Source organism: Papio anubis, chromosome 7 (genome assembly GCF_008728515.1).
Source record: "Papio anubis isolate 15944 chromosome 7, Panubis1.0, whole genome shotgun sequence".
In the NCBI taxonomy this organism is placed as follows: Eukaryota; Metazoa; Chordata; class Mammalia; order Primates; family Cercopithecidae; genus Papio; species Papio anubis.
In genome coordinates, this window is record NC_044982.1 from 4,447,990 (window position 1) to 4,474,048 (window position 26,059).

The 26,059-nt window shown below is 48.9% G+C and overlaps 1 protein-coding gene and 1 long non-coding RNA gene across 2 annotated transcripts in view; both read left to right on the forward strand.

Moving 5' to 3' along the window:
• The window catches only part of LOC103886517, a 38,317-nt gene extending 35,536 nt beyond the window's left edge, over positions 1–2,781 (forward strand). The window contains exons 2-3 of the long non-coding RNA XR_004184763.1: positions 1,676–1,886; positions 2,591–2,781. This is a non-coding gene — a long non-coding RNA (uncharacterized LOC103886517). The remainder of the gene's footprint in view (positions 1–1,675; positions 1,887–2,590) is intronic.
• A 14,164-nt stretch (positions 2,782–16,945) lies between these two features.
• HSP90AA1 (heat shock protein 90 alpha family class A member 1) lies at positions 16,946–23,048 on the forward strand. The gene is made up of 11 exons (XM_003902284.4): positions 16,946–17,129; positions 17,730–17,891; positions 17,981–18,347; positions 18,669–18,802; positions 19,097–19,417; positions 19,533–19,698; positions 20,130–20,320; positions 20,423–20,570; positions 20,810–21,078; positions 21,652–21,985; positions 22,269–23,048. Exons 2-11 carry the CDS (start codon positions 17,730–17,732, stop codon positions 22,376–22,378), a joined length of 2,202 nt encoding a protein of 733 aa, XP_003902333.1. The 5' UTR covers positions 16,946–17,129; the 3' UTR covers positions 22,379–23,048.
• The last annotated feature ends 3,011 nt before the right edge of the window (positions 23,049–26,059 follow it).

Here is a 26,059-nt window from a genome sequence, read left to right on the forward strand (position 1 = left end):
CCGGCCACTGCACTCCAGCCTGGGTGACAGAGCGAGACTCCGTCTCAAAAAAAATAAATAAATAAAATTAGCTGGACATGGTAGTGTGTGGCTGTAGTCCCAGCTACTCGAGAAGCAGAGGTAGGAGGCTCGCTTAAGCCCAGCAGTTTGAGGATACAGTGAGTCATGATCATGCCACTGAACTCCAGCCTGGGCAGTAGAACTGAGACCCTGTCTCAAAAAAAAAAAAAATTCTTGGCCGGGCGCAGTGGCTCAAGCCTGTAATCCCAGCACTTTGGGAGGCCAAGACGGGCGGATCACGAGGTCAGGAGATCGAGACCATCCTGGCTAACACAGTGAAACCCCGTCTCTACTAAAAAATACAAAAAATTAGCCGGGTGCTGTGGCGGGCGCCTGTAGTCCCAGCTACTCGGGAGGCTGAGGCAGGAGAATGGCGTAAACCCGGGAGGCGGAGCTTGCAGTGAGCTGAGATCTGGCCACTGCACTCCAGCCCGGACGACAGCGTGAGACTCCCTCTCAAAAAAAAAAAAAAAAAAAAATTCAACTCCCACTTCTTTTTTTTTTTTCTGAGACTGAGTCTCGCTCTGCTGCCCAGGCTGGAGTATATTGGCACCATCTTGGCCCACCGCAACCTCTATCTCCTGGGTTCAAGCGATTCTTGTGTCTCAGCCTCCTGAGTAGGTGGGATTACAGGCATGTGCCACCACACCTGGCTAATTTTTTTGTATTTTCAGTAGAGATGGAGTTTTGGCATGTTGACCAGGCTGGTCTCAAACTCCTGACCTCAGGTCATCTGCCCACCTCGGCCTCCCAAAGTACTGGGATTACAAGTGTGAGCCACTGCACCTGGCCCCCTACTTCTTTTATTTTATTTATTTTGGGGAAGGGGCCTTACCATGTTGCCCAGGCTAGGCTCAAACTCCTGGGTTTAAGGAATGCACTCCCCTTGGCCTCCAAAGTGTTGGGATTACAGGCGTGAGCCACCACTCCTGGCCTTGAGCGCTTATTATATACTATATTTCCCCGTATTTTATCTAAATTTAGTCTCTAGAATAATCATAGGAAGTAGACATTATTATTCCCATTTGATGAGAAACTCTCACAAGTCATGTGAGTGGCAGAGACTGAATGTGAGCCCAGGCTTCTTTATACGGAGTGTGGAAGTCTGTGACTTACAGGGAACTCGTGTCATTGATGCATTTAGCTTACTTTCCTAAGGGGCTTTCAAGGGGGACATTTCCCCTGGATTCAATTTTCCCCTTAGCCACTAACTTTGAAACCCAACCAGAATTTCAGACCCTTCAGTTCAGCTCTCCTGCAGTTGGTTGAGTCATTAGGAGAAGTCTGAATGGGGCCTGGAATAATAACAGCTAAGTTCTAGTTTTTGCTGCAGGCCCTCTAGCCCAGTCCAAGAGCACCTGGGCACCCGGAGAAGCACTGCTGGACTGGGGGAATTAGGCCATACAGCATCTACAGAGAAGCCCAGCTCCTTACTGGGACCCTGGTCCACTTTCCAAGTTGACCTTCCTGCAAGAAGAGAACATATGTATTTTAATACATTTGACAGTCACAGGGGAAGTCTAAGGAAGCCAGGGCCTGTCCAAGTTCATCCTCTGCCGCCCTATCTCTGTTATGTTTGGTTTGGAAGTCCAGAAGATTGTGTTTATGTTCCCAGCAGGGCACCCGTTCACTGGTACCAAGAAAAGGCCCAAGTGTTTCCCTGGCATCAGGTGGTGTCTGGATCCACCACTCCACACTGTCTCTGGAAACAGCCCTTCCACGTCTCTGCATTCCCTGTTACTGTGTTGCTGGCCTTCGGACGGAGCCAAGGTGCATGGCAACACCTCTATGAGGGTCTGTAGCCATTTATATTGCTTAGGCTACTGGTAAGTGGACTAAGGTTTAAAATTACTATCCTAAACATTTCTAGCTAATGTTAACCAGCCATCCAACTAACTGGTGGTGGGAGTCACAGAATGCTAAAACAATGTCACTCTCTTTACTGTTTATTCCCTGCCTACCCATCCACTGAACTGACATCTACTGAGAGCCCACCACAGGCCCAGGCAATGTCCAAGAGAGTCCCACGTCCCTGCCTGGAGTGCATGTGACAATCATCATCATACAGGGCTATAGCGCATATATGACAAAGTGCTGTGGGAGAAAAGAGAAAGACAATCCAATCCTTTGGGCTCCCAGAAGAGTTGGCTTGCGAGCTGCGCCTTGAGCATCCACTTACGGAGGACAGCATGAGCAAAAGTGGGGAGGAATGTGGGCGGGAGGGGCGTGCAGAAGTGGGCAGTGGGGTTTGGAGTGACTGAACCCTAGGAGGGTGGTGGTGGCAAGAGATGAGGGGGGAGTGTTGGAGGGGCCTGGGCAGGCTGTGCTGAGGAGTTTGGACTTGACCCTAAGGCACAGAGAACCACGGAAGGGGCTGAGCATTAGAGGAACAGAGTCACACTCAGTCCCTTAGAACGTCACTCTGGCCTCTGGTTAGACATAGTGGGTGGAACATTTGCATTCATCTCTGTTCCATCTGCAGCCCTGCTAATACGGCAGTGAACATTATATATGTGTGTATCTCATGCAGCCACAGGACAAAAGAATGGAAGAGGAGAAAGCAGCAGGAGAGAGAAGTGAACCAAATTTTGAATGCTGGGAGCAGATGGACAGGTGGTGACTGACGTTCCCTCAAGCATCTCTGGAGCCACAGCCCCTAGCCGGCCATGTCCAGCATGTGGTAATTTATTGAACAAGAATGGGAGGTACTAAAATACTGACTAGAAGCTTTGTGATTTGTGGGTAAGGGTACAGGAATTTCATTAGAGCCCGTCCCACCATGTCACAGTCTATACATCTTTGAAGCTGGTCAATTTCTTTAGAGAGGAACCTCACAGATGAGGAAATTGAGGCACATGGAAGTCAAGTTGTCTCTCCAAAGTCACACAGAGTGGTAGCAGAGCAGGGATTTAAACTCTTAGCCAGTAAAGAATGAAAAGATAGGATTACTAATCAAAGAAATACAAATTAAAATCAGGGCTGGGCATGGTGGCTCACACCTATAATCCCAGCAGTTTGGGAGGCCCAGGCGGTCAAATCACCTGAGGTAGGGACTTTGAGACCAGCCTGACCAACATGGAGAAACCCTGTCTCTACTAAAAGTACAAAATTAGCCGGGCATGGTGGTGCATGCCTGTCATCCCAGCTACTTGGGATGCTGAGGCAGGAGAATCACTTGAACCCAGGAGGCAGAGGTTGTGGGGAGCCAAGATTGTACCATTGCTCTCCAGCTTGGGCAACAAGAGTGAAACTCTATCTCAAAAAAAAACAAAAAAAACAAACAAAAAAAAACCAGATTGAAAATTTTGTTTTTTTGAGACAGGGTCTCACTCTGTCGCCCAGGCTGGATTGCAGTGACCCAATCATAGCTGATAGAAGCAAGCCCTGAGAGAATTCACTGTGAGCCTGACCCTCCTAACACTGCTATCCTTCCTCAAAAAGCACTGGGAGATTCACCAGCTGTTCGCTTTTAAAGAGGAAATTTTTACATAATAAAAATGTTTTTGAATATTTATAGTTCTTTTTTTTTTTTTTTTTGGAGACAGAGTCTTGCTCTGTTACCCAGGCTGGAGTGCCATGGCACAATCTTAGCTCACTGCAACCTCTGCCTCCCTGGCTCAAGCTATCCTCCCCGCTCAGCCTCCCAAGTAGCTGGGACCACAGGCACATGCCACCACTGCCTGGCTAATTTTTGTAGTTTTTGTAAAGATGGGATTTCCCTATATCACCCAGGGTGGTCTTGAACTCCTGGACTCAAGCGATCCACCCACCTTGGCCTCCCAAAGTGCTGGGATTACAGATGTGAGTCACCATGCCCAGCCTACATTATAATTTTATTTTTGGAATTTTAAAATAGAATTTAGAAGAGATACCACTAATGACAGGAAGCCCAGGGTCCCTGTGAGAACGGAGGGACATCAGGGAAGCCGCTGCTGGGCAGTAGCACTAACGGGCTAACACTCAGGAAACAGAAGCAAAAACGAAGTGTCCACATTCTCACTCAGTAAGAACGTCAGCCACTGGCCTTTGTAAAGCAGAGCATTCTTCACCAGCCCTAAACACACGTGTCACATTTAATTAGCTTAGCTGTTTTAATGTGGGTAACAAGATTGAATGTTGACTGAAATCCAATGTTAGGGAGGTCTTCTCCTGCATTTTTTTTTTTTTTTTTTGAGAAGGAGTTCCGCTTTTATTGCCCAGGCTGGAGTACAATGGTGTGATCTCGGCTCACCGCAACCTCTGCCTCCTGGATTCAAGTGATTCTCCTGCCTCAGCCTCCCGAGTAGCTGGGATTACAGGCATGCGCCACCACACCCGGCTAATTTTCTCTTTTTAGTAGAGATGGGATTTCTCCATGTTGGTCAGACTGTTCTCGAACTCTTGACCTCCAGTGATCCGCCTGCCTCAGCCTCCCAAAGTGTTGGGATTACAAGCTTGAGCCACCGTGCCCAGCCTCTCCTGCATTTTTAAGTGAAATACAAAAGTGTTGAAAAGGTTTTCATATAAGCAGCATGCTGTACGCTATGGAGTGCTGCTTGGAATACTACATTGCGAAGTAGCTTAGAAATTTTTTTAGTGGGCTATTATACATCCATTAGCCACTCAAAGTATTAACTTAGCATTATGATTAGCTACAACATATTAATTGGGGCTAGGACACATCAGTTTATAAAACATTTGCATAATGCTTGCCTGCTCTAACTTTGGAGAAGGTACAGGGTGTTTGCAATATGTGGAGGTTTCAGCTCATTCTTGCTCAGTTCTACTTAATAATCCACTTCTACTCTAGCTGTTCTGTCCTCTAGTGAAATAATTTAGAACTACATTAAGACAGAAATGGAACCTGGTCTAACTGTCCCATCCCTACTCCTCATTTTACAGACAACAAAACTGAGGCTTGGCCAGGTGCAGCAGCTCAAGGACTGTATCACTTGAACCCAAGAGGCGGAGGTTGCAGTGAGCCGAGATCGTGCCATTGCACTCCAGCCTGGGCGACAGAGCACTCTGGGAGGCCAAGGTGGGCAGATCATGAGGTCAGGAGATTGAGACCATCCTGGCTAACATGGTGAAACCCCACCTCTGGTAAAAATACAAAAAGTAGCCAGGTGTGGTGGCGCATGCCTGTAATCCCAGCTACTCTGGAGGCTGAGGCAGGAGAATCGCTTGAACCAGGGAGTCAGAGGTTGTGGTGAACTGAGATCACACCACTGCACATTTTTTGTCTCAAAAAAAGAAAAAAAAAAAAAAAGGATGGGGGCAGTGACTCACGTCTGTATTCCCAGCACTTTGGGAGGCCGAAGCAGGTGGATCACAAGGTCAGGAGTTCAAGACCAGCCTGGCCAAATGGTGAAACCCTGTCTCTACTAAAAATACAAAAATTAGCCAGGCGTGGTGGCAGACGCCTCTAGTACCAGCTACTTGGGAGGCTAAGGCAGGAGAATCATTTGAACCTGGAAGGCGGAGGTTGCAGTGAGCTGAGATCGGGCCACTGCACTCCAGCCTGGGAGACAGAATGAGACCCTGTCTCAAAAAAAAAAAAATCCCCAAGGCTTAAAGGGAAGAGACTTGCCCCTAGGTCAGTAAAGGAGGAGCAAAGAAGCCAGCATTCCCTCTCCCTGGAGGTGGCAGGGAAAAAAGGCATTTGGAAGGGATAATGTTGATCTGGAAGAGGAACAGCATGAGAGCAGAGGTGTGAACTAGCAGGGTGCTGGGCAGAGGTGTGAACTAGCAGGGTGCTGGGCAGAGGTGTGAACTAGCAGGGTGCTGGGGTGGGAGGGCCTTTTACTGCAGGGTTTGGAGATGAGGGCAGAAGCTGACAGGACCAGGTAATAGAGGACTACAAGACCAGGTTATAGAGGACCCGTAGGTCCAGCCCAAGTCTATAAGGAAGTCTGCACTGAAACTCACAACCCATACATGACAAGGTAGCCTGATCAGGGTACCTACTACCTGGTCCGTTGGCCACATAGGCAATTCCTGACAGCCAGGTGACCCCTGGCTCAGTGTAGACAAAGGAACGATCAGCTCCCCTACCAGGCAGGAACATCACATCTGCTCATCCCTCCTCTAGTTTCAGCTTTAACCCACCCCACCTCGAGAGGTAGCTGCGGATAAACAAGCCCTCTGGGCACTGGATGGACCAGCTAGGCCTGTTCTTCCACTGGCTGAACCAGAGGTTGCCCTTGAGTGGGACTCACCAAGGCCTCTGCTCTTGCACTGGCCAAGACCAGAACAGGAGCAGCAGTGGAGGGGAGAGCCAGCCTGCACCCACCCCTGGTTTGTGCCCACCACCCTATAGTTGCAAGGGAGATCCTGGGAGGTTTTAGGGAGGAGCAGGGAGGGTTGTCCACAATCCCTGGCTCTCTCTACCTTAAGACTGCTTGCTTCAAATTTTGCTTTTTTTTTTTTTTAACCCTTCATTCTTCCTTTTTTAAAAAAAAAATTGCTTTTGTTGGGCGCGGTGGCTCATACCTGTAATCCCAGCACTTTGGGAGGCCGAGGCGGGCAGATTACCTGAGGTCAGGGGTTCAAGACCAGCCTGGCCAACATGGAGAAACCCGTCTCTACTAAAAATACAAAATTAGCAGAGCGTGGTGGTGGGCGCCTGTAATCCCAGCTATTCAGGAGGCTGAGGCAGAGAATCACTTGAACCCAGGAGGCAGAGGTTGCAGTGAGCTGAGATCGCACCACTGCACTCCAGCCTGGGCGACAGAGCCAGACTCTGTCTCAAAAAAAAAAAAATTGCTTTCTTCTCTTACACAGTTTCATTCCTACTCCATGAAAGGCTAGAAGCTTTGCCATGAACTTTTCAGGGTGAAACACTAATGATGGTGATCTAGACTGGAAGTCACATAATTCTCACTTTCCTGATTCTCCCATTCACAGGGAATAAAGAAAAAATGAAATTCCTAAACTTCAAAGTCATTTCCAACTGGAGGCCCCATATACAACCAATTAGCTGGCCAGTAGGTGGCGCCAAAGGTTAATCACAGCCTTTGGGCGAAGGGTTTCCATTTGGTGCCGCTGGAAAGCAATTCAGTTATCCATTCAGCACACATAGATGGCTGCGTGCCATGTGCTGGGTCTTGAAATGAGAAAGACAGAGTCTAATTTCAATTCACAGCAGGGGTTAAGAGCTGTGGAGGAGGCACCCAGAGTGAATTTGGCCAGAGGAGGTGATTTCCAAGCCAAGCTCAGCAGACACGTGTTTGCCTGGAGAAGGGCATCGCAAGAGATTCCAGGTGCACTTGGAGAACAACCCAGCATGGAGAGATGATCAGGGGCAGAACGTAGACGCTTGGGCTGCTGCAGTAATCTGGGTGAATGAAAGGTAGTGCTGTAACGTTGAATCTGAGGGGCCCTGAGTACACTTAACAGGATCTGCTGCCCCTGGAGGCTGGAGGAAGGGGCGAGAGAATGGAGCCGCTGCGAACTCAGAGGAGGAGAGGAGGCTGGAACAAAACCAGAAAACAATGCAGCCGCATATTCTTGGTGCACCCTCCACCCTCACCCCCCTTTCGTGTTCTGTTTGCCTCTCTCAGTATCTATTTCTCTGCCATATTCTTTTTTTTTTTTTTTTTTTTTTGAGACGGAGTCTTGCCCTGTGCCCCAGGCTGGAGTGCAGTGGCGCGATCTCGGCTCACTGCAAGCTCCGCCCCCCCGGGTTCACGCCATTCTCCTGCCTCAGCCTCCCAAGTAGCTGGGACTACAGGCGCCCACCACCTCGCCCGGCTAATTTTCTTGTATTTTTAGTAGAGACGGGGTTTCACCGTGTTAGCCAGGATGGTCTCGATCTCCTGACCTCGTGATCCGCCCGTCTCGGCCTCCCAAAGTGCTGGGATTACAGGCTTGAGCCACCGCGCCCGGCCTTCTCTGCCATATTCTTAAATCACCAGGTCCCCTGGTCAGGGCTGACCATGGTGCCCCATTAGGCTGCCTCAGGGAACTCAGCTGGGTTGTGGGCAGGGCTGGAGGTGCCTTGGTGACACGTGGGTGCCCGGCATTCCAGCTCTGAGAGCACCAAGTTCAGGCATGGAGATGGGCACAGGAGGGGGCCTCCCAAGGAAGGTGTGTGTTGACGTGCCAGCAGTGAGCAGGCAGAGGCAGGATCAGCCAGGCCCTGGGGTTTGAATACCAAGAGAGGGACTACAAGCTCAGTGTCCTGGGAGCCTGTCAGTTTTCTGCACTGGGAAGTGGGCAGATGAAAACGGGAATGTAGAACACACAAACCCAGCAAGAGCCAGCTGGAAGTGGAAATTGTTTGGGGCCCTGAGGGCCTGGATCAGGGCAGGACCCTAAGCACAGAGAGAAAGAACGTTTTAAAGGAAAAATCCACCAGATTTGGCAGCTGTCAGAATGTGGGGGCTGAAGACAAGAGATGAATCAAAGATGACTCAGAAGATCTGAAGGTGAGTTCAAGGGAAAATGGCAGTACTTTGGGGAAGGAGTTCAAATTTATGTCCAGGACCCCTGGTTCTGCTGGGAGACAGGAGCATGTCCGAAGGCATCCCACTTGTTTGCATGTTTCTGGCCTGTCCCTCCCCGACTAGAACATAAGCTCCTGAGGGAGCTGCCTCTGCTTTGTCAGTTCTTTGTGCTTCGCCCAGAGGGGCTTACACACACCGTCCCCTGCCTGACTCAGAGCAGATGCCAGGGGTGCAGACTGAGGCTGCCGCAGGAGGGAGGCTCGGGAGGCCTGCAGCTGAGGGCTGACGGGGAGGAAAGAGTCCTGCCGCCCTCTCCCACAGGTGCTCCCACACCCAAGCACCCCCAGGACTGGACCCCCTCACAGGCACAGCCTCCTGTCCCCCAGGCCTCTCTTCCTCTGAGATCCCAGGCTTTCTGGCCCTACTGAGACTGCCATCCTGGAAACCGTCTTTGTGCCCATCCATGCCTGTCTCATTCCCTTCCTTCCCAATACAGCCCTTCTAGCACATTCCTGCTCATGTTCCCAGCATCCTGTTCACTGGAGGCCCATCCACATGGATGCGCCACAGACACTGTGGTCCAACAAAGGTGACACTGAACCACTGGCAAGGGTCACCTGCCACCATCTGCCTGAGCCCTGTGTTCCCCTGGTGAGCACAGCCTCATCCACCCGGGAACCTCTGGGGCTCCTGTGCTTCACCCGGTTAACCCACTCCCCTGACCGCTCCCAAGTTTGCCCCTGCTCCGCCCACCAACTCTTCGGGGACAGGTCCTCCTCAGGTCTCACTGGAAGTGTGCTTCCTCCACCCCACGGTCAGAGTGGACGTGGGTCAGACTGCAGCTCCTGGGAAGACGCCACAACACCTCCTCTGGTTTCCAGGCCACATTTCCAGTCCCTTGGCCCCCACCTACCTCTGACTTCAGCTCCAGTGGTGGCCAACCCCTGCCCCAAAAGGGGCTCTGTGTCCCCCCACCCACTGCACTGAAGGAATTTTCCAGCCTCCATTTTCTTTTTAATTCTTGCCTTCTCACTGTTCCCTGGCTAACTCCTAGTATTCCTCCTAGATTTCACCGCAGACCCTCAGGGCTCTTGCAAACTCTGTTCCCTCCCTCTCCTGCATGCCCTTCCCCACACTCCTTCCCCGCAGCCAGCACCTGCCCTCCTCAGTGCTTGGGGTGCCCCTCACCATCCCAGCGCTCTTCAAGAGTTTCTGAGTCCACATATTTAGGTGGTGGGGGCTTTATGTCTGCCTCCGCCACAGTGGTGAGGACCCAATTTTGCTCCCACTTTGACCCAGGGCCTGGACATGGGCTTTTGGTAAACAGATATGAAATGAATGGTGAACAGACAAATAATGAGCAGTAAGACTCCATTTCTGGCTTATCAACGTGGCCAGACATATTTTTTCAGTCGCACTCAGTGCTGCCAACAGTGGGAGGGGAGGGGAAGGAGAGTTTGCCGACCTCCCAGTGACAGCATGTGGTGAATTCAAGAAGTGACCAACCCCAAGCTGACCTTTGAAAGACAGGTTAAAACTCGCTTGGTGAAGTTTTGGTACTGAAGTATCCTGATTTTATAGTTACTCAATGGAAAAACTGGTTTGCTCTGTGGAAATCCACTTTAGGGTCACCTCTGAAACATAAAATGGCCAGCACCTACTCCCAGGATCCCCCGACATCCCTTCTTTTTTCTTTTTTGAGACAGAGTCTTGCTCTGTCTCTTAGTCTGGAGTGCCGTGGCACAATCTCGGCTCACTGCAACCTCCTCCCCTCAGGTTCAAGTGATTCTCCTGCCTCAGCCTCCTGAGTAGCTGGGATTACAGGTACATGCCACCATGCCTGGGTAATTCTTTTTGTTTTTAGTAGAGATGGGGTTTCACCACATTAGCCAGGCTGGTCTCTAACTCCTGACCTCAGGTGATCCACTCGCCTCGGTCTCCCAAAGTGCTGGGATTACAGGTGTGAGCCACTGCACCCGGCCCTTTCATGTCCCTTCTATGGTCACACCCCTATTGTAGAGATATTTAGACCGAAGCACAGAGAGGCTGAGGAGCTTGCTCAGAGTCACACAGCCAGTGAGTGGCAGGATCGGAATTCACAATCTGGCTCCAGACCTGTGCTTTAACTGATGCCATCTTTCTTGGAAACTGTGTCTCCAAGAAATTACTGGATTTTTTTTTTTTTTTTTTTGAGACAGAGAGTCTTGCTCTGTCACCAGGCTGGAGTGCAGTGGCGCGCTCTCGGGTTTAAGCGATTCTCCTGCCTCAGCCTCCCAAGTAGCTGGGATTATAGGCACATGCCACCACGCACAGCTAATTTTTGTATTTTTAGTAGAGACAGCGTTTCACCATGTTGGCCAGGATAGTCTTGATCTCTTGACCTTGTGATCCGCCCACTTTGGCCTCCCAAAGTGCTGGGATTACAGGCGTGAGCCTCTGCACCTGGCCTTTTTTTTTTAAGTATATATATATTTTTAAATTTACTTTTCCCACACTACACTGATTTACAATTTTTCTTTCCTAAGTATGAACCACTTACTTTTCCTATATAACTATAGCTTGATCCTGAACATTTCTTCAACTTTCTACAAGGTTTGCTAAACATCGATTATTTAAAAACAACTGTTGGCTGGGCGCAGCGGCTCATGCCTGTAATCCCGGCACTTTGGGAGGCCGAGGCAGGCGGATCACATGAGGCCAGGAGTTCAAGACCAGTTTGGACAACTTGGTGAAACCATGTCTCTACTAAAAAGCAAAAATTAGCTGGGCGTGGTGGCGCATGTGTCCCAGCTAGTCAGGTGGCTGAAGCATGAGAGTTACTTGAACTGGGGAGGCAGAGGTTGCAGTGAGACAAGATTTTGCCACTGCACTCCAGCCTGAGTGACAGACCCTGTCTCAATAAAAACGACAATAAACTGCACATGTTTAAAGTACAATTTGATGTATTTCAACGTATGTATATACCTAGGAAATCATCACTACAATCAAGATAATGAAGATTCATCATCCAAAAGTTTCCTCAGGTCCCTGGGATCCTTCCCTCCCGCCCCTGTCTGCCCACCTCCTACAGGCAACCAGTGATCTGCTTTTTGTCACTAGAGATTAGTTTGCATTTTCTAAAATTTTATGTAAATGACTGACTGGCATCTTTCTCTCGGCATAATTATTTTTCAAAAAGAACATTTAACCAAGGTAGACCATATTCTGGACCATTAAACAAGGCTCAATAAATTTAAAAGGATTTGAATCATTTAAAGTATGTTCTCTGACCACAATGGAATTAAATGTTAGAAATCAATAATAGCATGGTGGTTCACTCCTGTAATCCTGGTATTTTGCAAGGCCGAGGTGGGCAGATCATTTGAGGCCAGGAGTTTGAGACCAGCCTGGTGAACATGGTGAAAGCCCATCTCTACTAAAAATACAAATAAGTTAGCCAGGTGTGGTGACGCACGCCTGTAATCCCGGCTACTTGGGAGACTGAGGCATGAGAACTGCTTGAACCCTGGAGGGGGAAGTTGCAGTGAGCCAAGAGCATGCCACTGCACTCCAGCCTGGGCGACAGAGTGGGACTGTCTCAAAAAAAAACAAAAAAAATCAATAACAAAAAAATCTGAAAAACCTCCAACTATTTGAAAACTAACTAAAACATTTATAAATAACCCATGAGTCAAGAAATAAGAAAAGCACATTTTAAAAATATTTTGAACTGAATGAAAAGGAAAAAAACAATGTATCAAAATGTATGAGCCAAGGGCAGTTGTGGTGGCTCACACCTGTAATCCCAGCACTTTGGGAGGCCACAGTGGGAGGACTGCTTGAGTCCAGGAGTTCAAGACCAGCCTGGGTAATATGGCAAAAAAAAAAAAAAAAAAAAAAAAAAAAAATTTAGCTGGGTGTGGTGGCACATGCCTGTGGTCCCACTCCTCAGTAGGCTGAGGCAGAAGGATCACCTGAGCCCAGGAGGTTGAGGCTGTAGTGAACCATGTTTGTGCCACTGTGCTCCAGCCTCGGCAGCACAGTGAGACTGTGTCTTTTTTTTTTTTTTTTTCTTTTTTTGAGACAGTCTTGCTCTGTTGCCCCTGCTGGAGCGCAGTGGCGCAATCTCGGCTCACTGCAGCCTCTGCCTCCTGAGTTCAAGCAATTGTCCTGCCTCAACATCCCGAGTAGCTGGGACTACAGGTGTGTGCTGCCACACCCAGCTAAATTTTTTTGTATTTTTCATAGAGATGGGGTTTCACCTTTTTGGCCAGGCAGGTCTCAAACTTCTGACCTCAAGTGATTGGCCTGCCTCAGCCTCCCAAAGTGCTGGGTTTACAGGTGTGGGCCACTGCACCCGGCTGAGACTGTGCATCAGGATAAAAAAAAAAAAAAAAAATCACACCAGACCTGGGTGTAACTGCCCTGGAGGCCCTTGCTCTGGGTGACCCTGAGTAAACGACTTACCTCTCCTGAGCCTCAGGGTTCTCATTTGTACAGTGGGACCAAAGCCACCTACTTCAGAGTTGAGAGGATTAAGAAACCGCATGCAAAGTAGCTAGCCTGCTGCCTGGTAAGCACGTAAGGGGGCATAAATTGCTATGGGGTAGGCTATCACCTGAGCCATTTCCAAAACCAGAAGCAGCTCATTTAAGCTTCATAACCACTCTATAAAGAAGACATGTTTATGTCCATGCTACAGATACTGAAATGGATGCATAGAAAGGGTAAGTGACTTGCCCTGGGTCACACAGGCAGTGGCTGAATTAAGATCTGAATCCAGGCCACCTGGATCCAGAATCCATGCTCCAGCTTTGCTGAGGGACACTGAAAGGTTTCAAATGGAGAAGGAAAATGGTCAGATTGCCCTAACAGCAACATCACTGTGGGATGAGGTCAACAAATATTTAGGATGCTAAATCTGCAGGGCTTGGTGATCTATTAGAAATATGTTGTTGGGCCGGGCGCGGTGGCTCACGCCTGTAATCCCAGCACTTTGGGAGGCCGAGGCGGGCGGATCACGAGGTCAGGAGATCGAGACCATCCTGGCTAACACGGTGAAACCCCGTCTCTACTAAAAATGCAAAAAATTAGCCGGGCGAGGCGGCGGGCGCCTGTAGTCCCAGCTACTCGGGAGGCTGAGGCAGGAGAATGGCGTGAACCCGGGAGGCGGAGCTTGCAGTGAGCCGAGATCGCACCACTGCACTCCAGCCTGGGTGACAGAGCGAGACTCCATCTCAAAAAAAAAAAAAGAACATGTTGAATAAGGAAGAGGAGGAGACTGGACAGAAAAGGAGGTGAAGCAGGAGTGGAAGAACTTGAGGTTGGAGGGCTAGAGGAAGCAGAGGAGCACATGTGGTCTGTCCTCTAGGGCACCACATTCTGAGAACCTCTCCATGACAGAACACCTGGCCTGGTGGGAGGTAGGTGGGGGTTCCTAAGAAAATGTGTGAGCAGAAGGTCCATTAGAAATTAATTAGAGGCCGGGCGCGGTGGCTCAAACCTGTAATCCCAGCACTTTCGGAGGCCGAGACGGGCGGAACACGAGGTCAGGAGATCGAGACCATCCTGGCGAACACGGTGAAACCCCGTCTCTACTAAAAAAATACAAAAAACTAGCCAGGCGAGGTGGTGGGCGCCTGTAGTCCCAGCTACTCGGGAGGCTGAGGCAGGAGAATGGCATGAACCCGGGAGGCGGAGCTTGCAGTGAGCGGAGATCCGGCCACTGCACTCCAGCCTGGGCGACAGAGCGAGACCCGGTCTCAAAAAAAAAAAAAAAAAAAGAAATTAATTAGAGAAGAACAGACGGAATGGTGTTCCATGCAGAGGGAACAGCATTTGCACAGCCTTGTGGGGGCGAGTCATGCGGAGAGTGCCAGACACAGAAATAGGAGCACAGTGGGAACTGGGGCTGTATGGGTAGGCAGCAGCGACCTGCAGGGCCTCACAGGCCTAAAGAGCTCTGTTCTCTTCCTAGAAGGATGGGAAGTCAGCTAGGATTTGCGGAGGATGGGGAGGAGGGAATAGAGAGGGCCAGGTCTGTGTTCTCAAAGCTCACCCTGGCTACAGGTTGGAGACAGACCAGACCAAATGCAGGGAGCAGTCAGGTGATTATGGAGGCCTTCCCGGTGAGTTCCCGGTTGTGTGGAAGCGGGAGATGAAGGTGGAGGGAAGTGGCTGGGTTCAAGAGGTACTTAGGAAGCACAAGTGGCAGGACTCAGTGCCAGATCCCTTATGGGGAAGCTTGGGATTCTTTAAGGTGGTGGGATAGTCAGTCACCTGGCTAACGAACCCTCATAGAGGGCTGGAGAGGTGGGAGAAGCTCATGAGGCTCAGCATCCAGGTCTGGAGCTGAGTCCTGGCCCGGCTCTTCCGTGAGTCATCTGCACACAAGTTCTATTAGTGAGAGTGCTGGACAAGATTTCCTGGGGACAAGGACCCACCTCCAGGAGCTCCGTGATGTGCCAGGGAGAGGGACATGAGTCTGAGAAGAGAGAAGGAACAGCCAGGGGCTGGCATATTGATGGTAGAAACCATGGCAGAGGTCTCAACTGGTGTGTAACTGTGGAATGTCACCCGGAGACAGGACAAAAATGTCCTGTTTATTAACCGAGGCGGGAGAGCTGGAAAGACAGGAAGTTGTGGAAGGAAGGAGGGACATTAAAGGAGGGGCCTGACGGGAAACAGTGGTTCCCAGTGATGCCCAGACCCAGGGAGGGGCTTTGGGGCAGGTTCACTGCAGAAATGGGGAAAAATGAAGCTCCAAAAAACAAAAGACAGACTGTCAGAGCTAGGGCCCGGGATGGCTCTTCTATAAGAAATCTCAAACCCCATTGGCAATGGCAGAAACTGCGGAAGGAAAAGTTCCTACAAGTGAGGAGAGTGGGGACAGTGGCTGGTGGTGACAGGAAGGAAACAGGCGGAGGAGGCACTCGCCAGGGAAGACCTTGCGCCCCTTCAGCGACCTGCTCACCGCCCCGCCTGCTTCCGGATTCCTCCCCGCCGGTCCCGGCTGCAGTGTAGGGAAGGCCTGGGCCGGGGGCGCCCCCCAAGGCTGCGGAACAGCTATCACGGGAGCCGGCACACACCCAGTAACCACTGCTGGGGCCCGCGCCACGTGGCTGCTACTTTCCATCCACTTCTCCCGCTTTGTAATGCCGGGCAAGACGCTTTATGTTGATTTCACACACTCTTAAAGGGTCCCAGGCCGCAGTCTGAAAACCCCTGGTCCTGAGCAAGTTGGTTTCCCTAGAGACCAGGAAGCGGAGGTAGTTCCGTCGTTTGTTTACACGGTAAGGAGCTTCCAGATATTCCCAGGACCTGGCTATGAGTTTAGGCAGGAGGAGGCCCAATCATGGGAGGCGCCAGAGAGGAAGAGGACATGGACCAGGCATGGGAATCAAGTCTAAGGAACCCCAACACCTCCAAGGTTCTCATAGCTGGCCTTGACCAAAATATCTGAAAATTCTCATGTAGAAACTGGTTCTTCCAGCCTGAGCAACATGGTGAAACCCCAACTATACAAATAAATACAAAAACTAGCCGGGTGTGGTGTCCGCGCTTGGGGTCCTCCGCCCGCGCTCGTCCCAGTTACTCGGAAGGCTGAGGTGGGAGGATCACCTGAGCCCGGGAGGTCGAAGCTGCGGTGAGCCAAGATTGTGCCACAGCACCCCAGCCTGGGCGACAGAGGGACAGCCTGTCCAAAAACAAAAACAAAAAAACACCAAACCTGTCTTTTAGGGAAGGTTAATCACCAAAATGTCAAGTGTTAGATACTTAATTTGCAGACCTTAAATCGATCGGCAAAACGATGGGCTTTAAAAAATCATGCCGGATGTAGCTGGGTAAGCATGAATTTATTCACCAAGGGCCCGATTCCCAAGCTAAGGGACCCTGAAGTGTGAAGGACATGGCTTCCGGGGAACCCAAAGGTAGGGAGCGCTCCTGAGCCAGCGGTGGGTCTGGAGACTCCGCGAGCGCGCAGGCCGCGGGACGGCGTCCCCTGCGCGCAGCAGCTAGAAGCCAACAGCCCAAAGGCCCCCAGGGAGCAGAGCCCCGCGATCCCGGCGCCGCCTGCGGCTGGGTTTTTTGGCAGCGGGCGCGCCGTCCGTGAGGACGACGGCTCCAGTAGTCTCCCGGGCGCGCGAGATCCGGGGCGCTCCCCGTCCACGCACGGCCCTCCCTCCAGGCGCGCCTCCCGCCCCGGCCCCGCATTCTGCGCAGCCCTGGTGACCAAACTACACCTCACTTCAAAGGCCCCCACGCCCGGGCGTGCCCTCCGCCCGCGCTCAGCAGGTGGGAGTGCAGGGCGGAGGGCGCGGGGGCCCCAGAAGGCGTCCGGACCTTCCCGAGAATTCCAGGCCGCGCAGGCGCATTGAGGTCGGCGCGGGGGCGTGATTGAGGGAAGGTTTCCCGGGCTGGGCCACGAGCAGGGCCTGCGCGCGCCAGTGGGAAGGGCGGGCCACGGCGAGGGCGCAGGCGCAGGCGCGCGGCCGCGGCGGCGGTTGGGGAGGGTTCTTCCGGAAGGTTCGGGAGGCTTCTGGAAAAAGCGCCGCGCGCTGGGCGGGCCCGTCGCTATATAAGGCAGGCGCGGGGGCGGCGCGTCAGTTGCTTCAGCGTCTTGGTGCTGCTGTGCCGTGGAACGTTTGCAGCCTCCTAACCAAGGTGTGGGGGGCGGTTGTGGGGGCCTGTGGAGGTGGATTGGGGAGTGGGGGCGGCTGGCGCGTAGGGGAGGCTGTGGGGGCCGAACGGGAGCCCTGAACCCGCCAGGGCCGCGCTCCCGGGCGGCCGCGCTGCCTATTCCGGAGGCCGTGGGCCCGCTGCTATCTCCGCAGCCCGCATCAGGAATGGGCTTGGGCGGCTGCTCCCCGAGGCTCCGCGGCAGCCCCGGAGCTGGCGCCGCACGCGAGCAGTGCGGCCCTGTGGCTGGGGGCCCCCCGGCCGGCCCAGCTGGGGGCGCAGGCGGAGGAGGCCGCCCTGGCGGAGCCGCGGCCCGCGCGGGAGGGCACACGGGGTGTCGGTTGGGGACCGCGGCGCGGGACTGGGCCGGGCCTGCAGCGGCCTCCCGGAAGCGCGCACACGCTCGTGGTAGTTACCGCGCTCCGAAATGAGGTCATCCTTTGTCAGCCGCCCTTCTATTTTCGGTTTCCTTAAACTTCGCAAATCTGCAATCCGGCTTTAAAAATATTGGGAGGACGCGATGGAATCTCGTGTTGCCCCTGTGGACGCCCTGCAGGGTTTTAAACCGGCGCGGTGTCGTTCCAGATGCCTGAGGAAACGCAGACCCAGGACCAACCGATGGAGGAGGAGGAGGTTGAGACGTTCGCCTTTCAGGCAGAAATTGCCCAGTTGATGTCATTGATTATCAATACTTTCTATTCGAACAAAGAGATCTTTCTGAGAGAGCTGATTTCAAATTCATCAGATGTAAGTCGTTTATTAACCCAGAATAGGATTTTGGTTTCAATTTGAACTTTTTGGGGGCTGTATGCTTAATTAATATTTTGTGTTAATAGGCATTGGACAAAATCCGGTATGAGAGCTTGACGGATCCCAGTAAATTAGACTCTGGGAAAGAGCTGCATATTAACCTGATACCAAATAAACAAGATCGAACCCTCACTATTGTGGATACTGGAATTGGGATGACCAAGGCTGACTTGATCAATAACCTTGGTACTATCGCCAAGTCTGGGACCAAAGCGTTCATGGAAGCTTTGCAGGCTGGTGCAGATATCTCCATGATTGGCCAGTTCGGTGTTGGTTTTTATTCTGCTTATTTGGTTGCTGAGAAAGTAACTGTGATCACCAAACATAACGATGATGAGCAGTACGCCTGGGAGTCCTCAGCAGGGGGATCATTTACAGTGAGGACAGACACAGGTAGGTACCTGAACACTCACTGGTTAAGTCAGTGGCGGAATGGTGGGGTGCTGCAACCCTTGGACCCCTGGGGATGCGGCGAAGTTCACAGAAATGTGTGTTTACCCAAGGATCAGGAACAAGCTAGAGCTCTGAATTAGTGTGTAATGGCATGACTTGGTGATTCCTTCTTTTGGGCAAGGCACTTAGATCTGCTGTGGGAGCCTTTGCATCTGTAGTAAGGGCAAACCTCGCTTCATAGATATGTTATAAGGGTTAAACATGGCGTTGAGCACTAAATTGAATGTATTATTGAGTCAATTTTCCTTATTTCTCTTGCAGGTGAACCTATGGGTCGTGGAACAAAGGTTATCCTACACCTGAAAGAAGACCAAACTGAGTACTTGGAGGAACGAAGAATAAAGGAGATTGTGAAGAAACATTCTCAGTTTATTGGATATCCCATTACTCTTTTTGTAAGTTTCTACATAATTGCAGAGTGAATTACTGTCTGTAGGTGACTGGGGTGACTGTACTACATCCTTAGTTCCTAGGTCTGTTGAACTAGTCTGAAGCCTGGGGAACCTAAGCTCTACTAACTGTGAAGATCCTTCGGGTTATTAAGTAGATATATCAAATATTGATGAGAAGCTGCCTGGCTGCTTCTCATCCTCGCTAATTTAGGCTTTGGCCTTAGGTTGAAAGTAGTGGGGCAGCGCTATGACTTAGTTCTAGAGTGCAGCAGTGATGCGATTTCATGTCTTTTGAAGGTGGAGAAGGAACGTGATAAAGAAGTCAGCGATGATGAGGCTGAAGAAAAAGAAGACAAAGAAGAAGAAAAAGAAAAAGAAGAGAAAGAGTCTGAAGACAAACCTGAAATTGAAGATGTTGGTTCTGATGAGGAAGAAGAAGAAAAGAAGGATGGTGACAAGAAGAAGAAGAAGAAGATTAAGGAGAAGTACATCGATCAAGAAGAACTCAACAAAACAAAGCCCATCTGGACCAGAAATCCCGACGATATTACTAATGAGGAGTACGGAGAATTCTACAAGAGCTTGACCAATGACTGGGAAGATCACTTGGCAGTGAAGGTGAGTGAGGGACTGATGGATGCTTCAAGCTTGTCTTTAGATTATCATCCCACCACCCCAAATACCTGCTATAATGCATTGTTCATTGGTACTTAGTGTGTCTGTTGTATTACAGCATTTTTCAGTTGAAGGGCAGTTGGAATTCAGAGCCCTTCTATTTGTCCCACGACGTGCTCCTTTTGACCTGTTTGAAAACAGAAAGAAAAAGAACAACATCAAATTGTATGTACGCAGAGTTTTCATCATGGATAACTGTGAGGAGCTAATCCCTGAATATCTGAGTAAGTATAGATAGGGAAAGTAATCACTGTCACTGATTAAAGAAATACTTCTGGCTGGGCATGGTGGCTCACACCTGTAGTCCTAGCAGTTTGGGAACCCGGGGTGTGCCCACACGGATCACTTGAGGTCAGGAGTTCAAGACCAGCCTGGCCAACATGGTGAAACTCCATCTCTCCTAAAATTAGAAAAATTAGCCCGATGTGGTGGCAGGCTGAGGCATGAAAATAGCTTGAAAACTCCCCTGGGAGGCAGAGGTTTCTGTGAGCGGAGATTGCACCACTGCCTTCCAGCCTGGGCAACAGAGTGAGACACTGTCTCAAAAATAATCTCCTATCATCTCCAGGTTCTTATCTTTGCTTTTGGGGGTTTACATAGTACCAGTTTTGTCCTTGGAATGACTCAGTGCATTTGATTTTTATATTTTTTTCAGACTTCATTAGAGGGGTGGTAGACTCAGAGGATCTCCCTCTAAATATATCCCGTGAGATGTTGCAGCAAAGCAAAATTTTGAAAGTTATCAGGAAGAATTTGGTCAAAAAATGCTTAGAACTCTTTACTGAACTGGCGGAAGATAAAGAGAACTACAAGAAGTTCTATGAGCAGTTCTCTAAAAACATAAAGGTTGGTGTAAATATTTGACCATTGGTAGTTTTCCAACTGGCCTCTTTTTAGATTTCTTTTTGAATTCAGAAAGTCTTTAGTAAAGAACATACTTTGTTTTAGCTTGGAATACATGAAGACTCACAAAATCGGAAGAAGCTTTCAGAGCTGTTAAGGTACTACACATCTGCCTCTGGCGATGAGATGGTTTCTCTCAAGGATTACTGCACCAGAATGAAGGAAAACCAGAAACATATCTATTATATCACAGGTACGGGGACGCTATGTTACAGTCATATACGTCATTCTTATAACCTTGTAGGCTCTGTGGGTGTGTTTTCTACTCAGGTAGCACTGTTATAACTGGCGTTGATCTAGGCAAGATAATTAACATGAACTAGGTCATTATCTGTCTTAGGTTCTGCCTAGGTATCTGTCTAGCGAAAGTTAGAAGTAGATGAAGCCATTCTTACTGTTAAAAGGTCTAAAAGTAACTTTGTAATACCTCAGGTGAGACCAAGGACCAGGTAGCTAACTCAGCCTTTGTGGAACGTCTTCGGAAACATGGCTTAGAAGTGATCTATATGATCGAGCCCATTGATGAGTACTGTGTCCAACAGCTAAAAGAGTTTGAGGGGAAGACATTAGTGTCAGTCACCAAAGAGGGCTTGGAACTTCCAGAGGATGAAGAAGAGAAAAAGAAACAGGAAGAGAAAAAAACAAAGTTTGAGAACCTCTGCAAAATTATGAAAGACATACTGGAGAAAAAAGTTGAAAAGGTATGTGAATACAGCATTTCCTGATCATTGATACCTCTAAGGTGCTTTCAAGCTTAGTCATACATGACCGATTTTCCCTTGCTTTCAACTTAAAATAGAAAACTATGTCGTGTATGGTTGGGCGTGGTGGCTCACGCCTGTAATCCCAGCACTTTGGGAGGCTGAGGCAGTGGATCACAAGGTCAGGAGAATGGAGACCCTCCTGGCTAACACGGTGAAACCCCGTCTCTACTAAAAATACAAAAAAATTAACCAGGCGTGGTGGCGGGCGTCTGGAGGCTGAGGCAGGAGAATGTCCTGAACCCGAGAGGCAGAGGTTGCAGTAAGCCAAGATTGCACCACTGCACCTCCAGCCTGGGTGACCAAGCGAGACTATCTCGGAAAAAAAAAAAGGTTGTGTACGTAAAACGAAATTAATTATAACCTGTGCTCTTTGGATACCTAATGCAACATTTAAGTTCTATTTGATAATAGTATTTCGGATCTATTGTTTGGGTTCTTCAGATTTCATTTGACAATGAAAGTTTAGGGTTTAATCTTTCTAGGCTCCTAGTCATCACTTCTTGATTACAGGTGGTTGTGTCAAACCGATTGGTGACGTCTCCATGCTGTATTGTCACAAGCACATATGGCTGGACAGCAAACATGGAGAGAATCATGAAAGCTCAAGCCCTAAGAGACAACTCAACAATGGGTTACATGGCAGCAAAGAAACACCTGGAGATAAACCCTGACCATTCCATTATTGAGACCTTAAGGCAAAAGGCAGAGGCTGATAAGAACGACAAGTCTGTGAAGGATCTGGTCATCTTGCTTTATGAAACTGCACTCCTGTCTTCTGGCTTCAGTCTGGAAGATCCCCAGACACATGCCAACAGGATCTACAGGATGATCAAACTTGGTCTGGGTAAGCCTAATACTATGTAATGTTAAAAAGGAAAGAAATACACATGACAGTGAAGAAAGTGGTAAACTTTCAGTTATCCAAACTTGGAGCACCTTCTCCTGCTTGGAGGCATTCAAGAATTTTTTTTTTAGGGATAAGTAAGGTCTTATAAGAGCTAAGAAATGAAGTTGAGATTCATATGCCCTGTAAATACTGTCTTGAAAGCAGGTATAAATCAGGAGTATTACACTAATAGCTGACTTTAAGAAGTCTTTCTAATACGAGGATTTTATTTTGGAAACAGGTATTGATGAAGATGATCCTACTGCTGATGATACCAGTGCAGCTGTAACTGAAGAAATGCCGCCCCTCGAAGGAGATGACGACACATCACGCATGGAAGAAGTAGACTAACCTCCAGCTGAGGGATGACTTACCTGTTCAATACTCTACAATTCTTCTGATAATATATTTTCAAGGATGTTTTTCTTTATTTTTGTTAATATTAAAAAGTCTGTATGGCATGACAACTACTACTTTAAGGGGAAGATAAGATTTCTGTCTATTTCTAAGTGATGCTGTGGTACCTTAGGCACTAAAGCAGAGCTAGTAATGCTTTTTTAGTTTCACATTGGTTTATTTTAACAGACTGGGGTAACGTGTGTTGTAAGATGTATGTAACATGATGTTAATTTTGTGGTCTAAAGTGTTTAGATATTAAGCCGGATTTCTAAGTAGACCAAATCTTGTTATTGAAGTGTTCTCGAGCTATATATACCTGGATGTTTAGAAAAGTATTTGTTACATCTTGTAGGATCTACTTTTTGAACTTTTCATCCCCTGTAGTTGCCAATTTTGCATGTACTAGTCCTCTAGAAATAGGTTAAACTGAAGCAACTTGATAGAAGGAACTCTCCACAGGGCTTGTTTTCCAAAGAAAAGTATTGTTTGGAGGAGCAAAGTTAAAAGCCTACCTAAGCATATCATAAAGCTGTTCAGAAATAACTCAAGTCTTGTGGATGGAAATGTAGTGCTGGAGTCACATTCTGCTTAAAGTTGTAACAAATACAGATGAGTTAAAAGATGTTGTGTGACAGCGTGTCTTATTTAGGGGGAAAGGGGAATATCTGGATGACATTGGTGCCAAAATGTAAAACATGAGGTGCTAGCAGTAGACGGTTAAACACTGGCTGCTCCAAGAGTTGACATGATCTTCCCAGCATATACTCCGCAGGTGTGGGGTGGAGCACATGAGGTAGGCACAGAAAATAGCAATGCAGACGACGTGTATCCCCTGTCTCCGTGAGTTAACACGTGTTCTCCCCTTAGCGTCCACATTGTTTTGATGTTATTCATGGAATACCTCCTGTTCTAAGTACAGTCACTTAATTTCTTGGCCTTACAGTGTCTCAAAGTTGTTTACCAAATCTACTTAAAGCTATCCTGTTTGAAATCTCTCCTTACTAATTTTCTGTTTTTTATTGAGCCAGCTGATACCTGTAAGCAGCAGATAACAAGCTGGTGGGAAAAAGATGGGCTGGCACAAGTCAAAAGAAAAAGTGCCAGGAGCAGTGGCTCACGCCTGTAATCCAGCACTTGTGGGTAGATCACCTGAGGTGAGGAGAGCAGCCAGCCTGATCAACATGGAGAAATCTCATCTCTACTAAAAATACAAAATTAGCCGGGTGTGGTGGTGGGCCCCTGTAATCCTAGCTACTAGGGAGCCCGAGGCAGGAGAATCACTTGAACCCGGGAGGCGAAGGTTGCGGCGGGCTAGGATTGTGCCATTGCACTCCAGCCTGGGCAGCAGGAGCGAAACTTCATCTCAAAAAAAAAAGACGGAAAATATCAGCTCAATAGGTAAGATTCCCTCTGGGGATTGGGGGTGGTAATGGCTAAATAAAAGTCTTCACTTCTGAAATTTGGTGGTTCTAGAAAGAAAATTTGGTTAGATAGCATATAGGATTTGTATTCTGAGTCTAATGCAATATATAAAAATGATAGGAAATGCCTGGGACTTGGATATGTGACAGTGACTAAGGGGACAGTGCACAGGCAGGGAGAGGCCTTTGTCTCAGTCCCTCGTGCTAAGCAGGTATTGAATGCTTGGTAAATGGCAATCACATTTAATCCTTTAAATCCTCTGAGAAGTTCTTAGTTCCCTTAGACAATATATAAGAGGAATATGTAAATTGAGGTCTTAGTAGTGGCTGAATTTAAATTTAGCTCCAAAGCCCCATTTTATTCTAAGTTTTGTTGCATACTGAAAGGTGTTAGCAGCTAGAAGAAAGGTTTATGGTGTTGAACTAGAAAGTGAATGGCAAAAAGGGCAAAAAGTCAATTTTGTTTTATCCCAGGTCTAGCAAGAGAATATTAAATCTTAAGATTTCTTTCAATTTAAAACATAAGGCACTTGAGGGGATCAGTCAGTGTAGGACCTCCATAAATGATTTCCCAAATGAACTCACCCTCCTGGAGTTACTGGAAAAGCGTTTATGGCAAATAGATGGGTACTTACCTGCGCATCTGGACCTATCTCCCAGCAACCCCTGTGCTGGAGACTGCACCACCAAGAAGATGGATCCCCAGCCCAGTGAGTGAGAAGATGAGCTAGACGACACATGAATGTCATGCTGAAAATGCCCTTGTACTGCTCCAGGACCACAGTTCTTACCCTGTCGCTTCAAAATTCACTGTTGTTTCAGACCTTCCATAATCAAGTTCCATCCTGCCAAGGAGAGTAGTGAATGCAGAAAAGACATGCAAACTGGACAAGAGAAAGACTTCATAGATGACATGGTTGTCTAGGTAGGAAACTCATAAGAAATCTACCAAAATGATACTAGAAGTGATTTTAGCATAGGATAGGAGATCAATATATAAAAATCTGTTGAGCCAGGCATGGTGATTCACGCCTGTAATCCTAACACTTTGGGAGGCCAAGGTAGGATTGCTTGAGCCCAGGAGTTCAAGACTGCCTAGGCAACAAAGCGAGACCCTGTTCCTCTGAAGAAATGAAACTAAGGCCAGGTGTGGTGGTTCATGCCTGTAATCCCAGCACTTTGGGAGGCCGAGGTGGGTGGATCACCTAAGGGTCAGGAGTTCCAGACCAGCCTGGCCAACATAGCAAAACCCCATCTCTACTAAAAATATAAAAATTAGCCAGGCGTGATGGCAGGCACCTGTAATCTCAGCTACTCGGGAGGCTGAGGCAGGAGAATAACTTGAACCCCGGAGGCGGAGGTTGCAGCGAGCTGATTGTGCCACTGCACTCCAGACTGGGCAACAGAAGGAGACATCGTCTCAAAAAAAAAAAAAAAGCCAGGCATGGTGGCACATGCCTGTAAGCCAGCTACCTGGGAGGCTGAGGTGGGAGGTTGCATGAGCTCAGGTGTTCAAGACTGCAGTGAGCCATAATCATTCCACTGCACCCCAACTTGGGACACAGAGCAAGACCCTGTCCATAAAAATAAAAAAAAGAAAGAAAGAAAGAAAAGCAGTAGTTGCCTGGGGCCAGGAGTCAGAGTGGGGAGTGACTGCAGAGAGGCAAGAAGGAGCTTTTGAGGGCAATGGAAGTGTTGGAAAATGATCAGGTGGTACCAGCTGTGTGTGTGTGTGTGTGTGTGTGTGTGTGTGTGTATGTTTTTTCTTTTCTTTTTTTTTTTTTTTTTTTTTTTTGAGACGAAGTCTCACTCCGTTGCAGACTGGAGTGCAGTGGCGTGATCTTGGCTCACTGAAATCTCCGCCTCCTGGGTTCAAGCAATTCTCCTGCCTCAGCCTCCTGAGTAGCTGGGATTACAGGCATTCACCACCATACCCGGCTAATTTTTTGTTTTTGTTTTCCAACAAGTCTCACTTTGTTGCCCAGGCTGGAGTGCAATGGCGCACTTGGCTCACTGCAAACTCACCTGGTGGGCCCATATTCCAGCTTTCATTTTATTTATTACATTTTATTTGGTTTTTGTTTTGTTTTGTTTTGTTTTGTTTTGTTTTGTTTTTTGAGGCAGAGTCTGGCTCTGTCTCCCAGGCTGGAGTGCAGTGGCAGAATCTCCGCTCACTGCAAGCTCCGCCTCCTGGGTTCACACCATTCTCCTG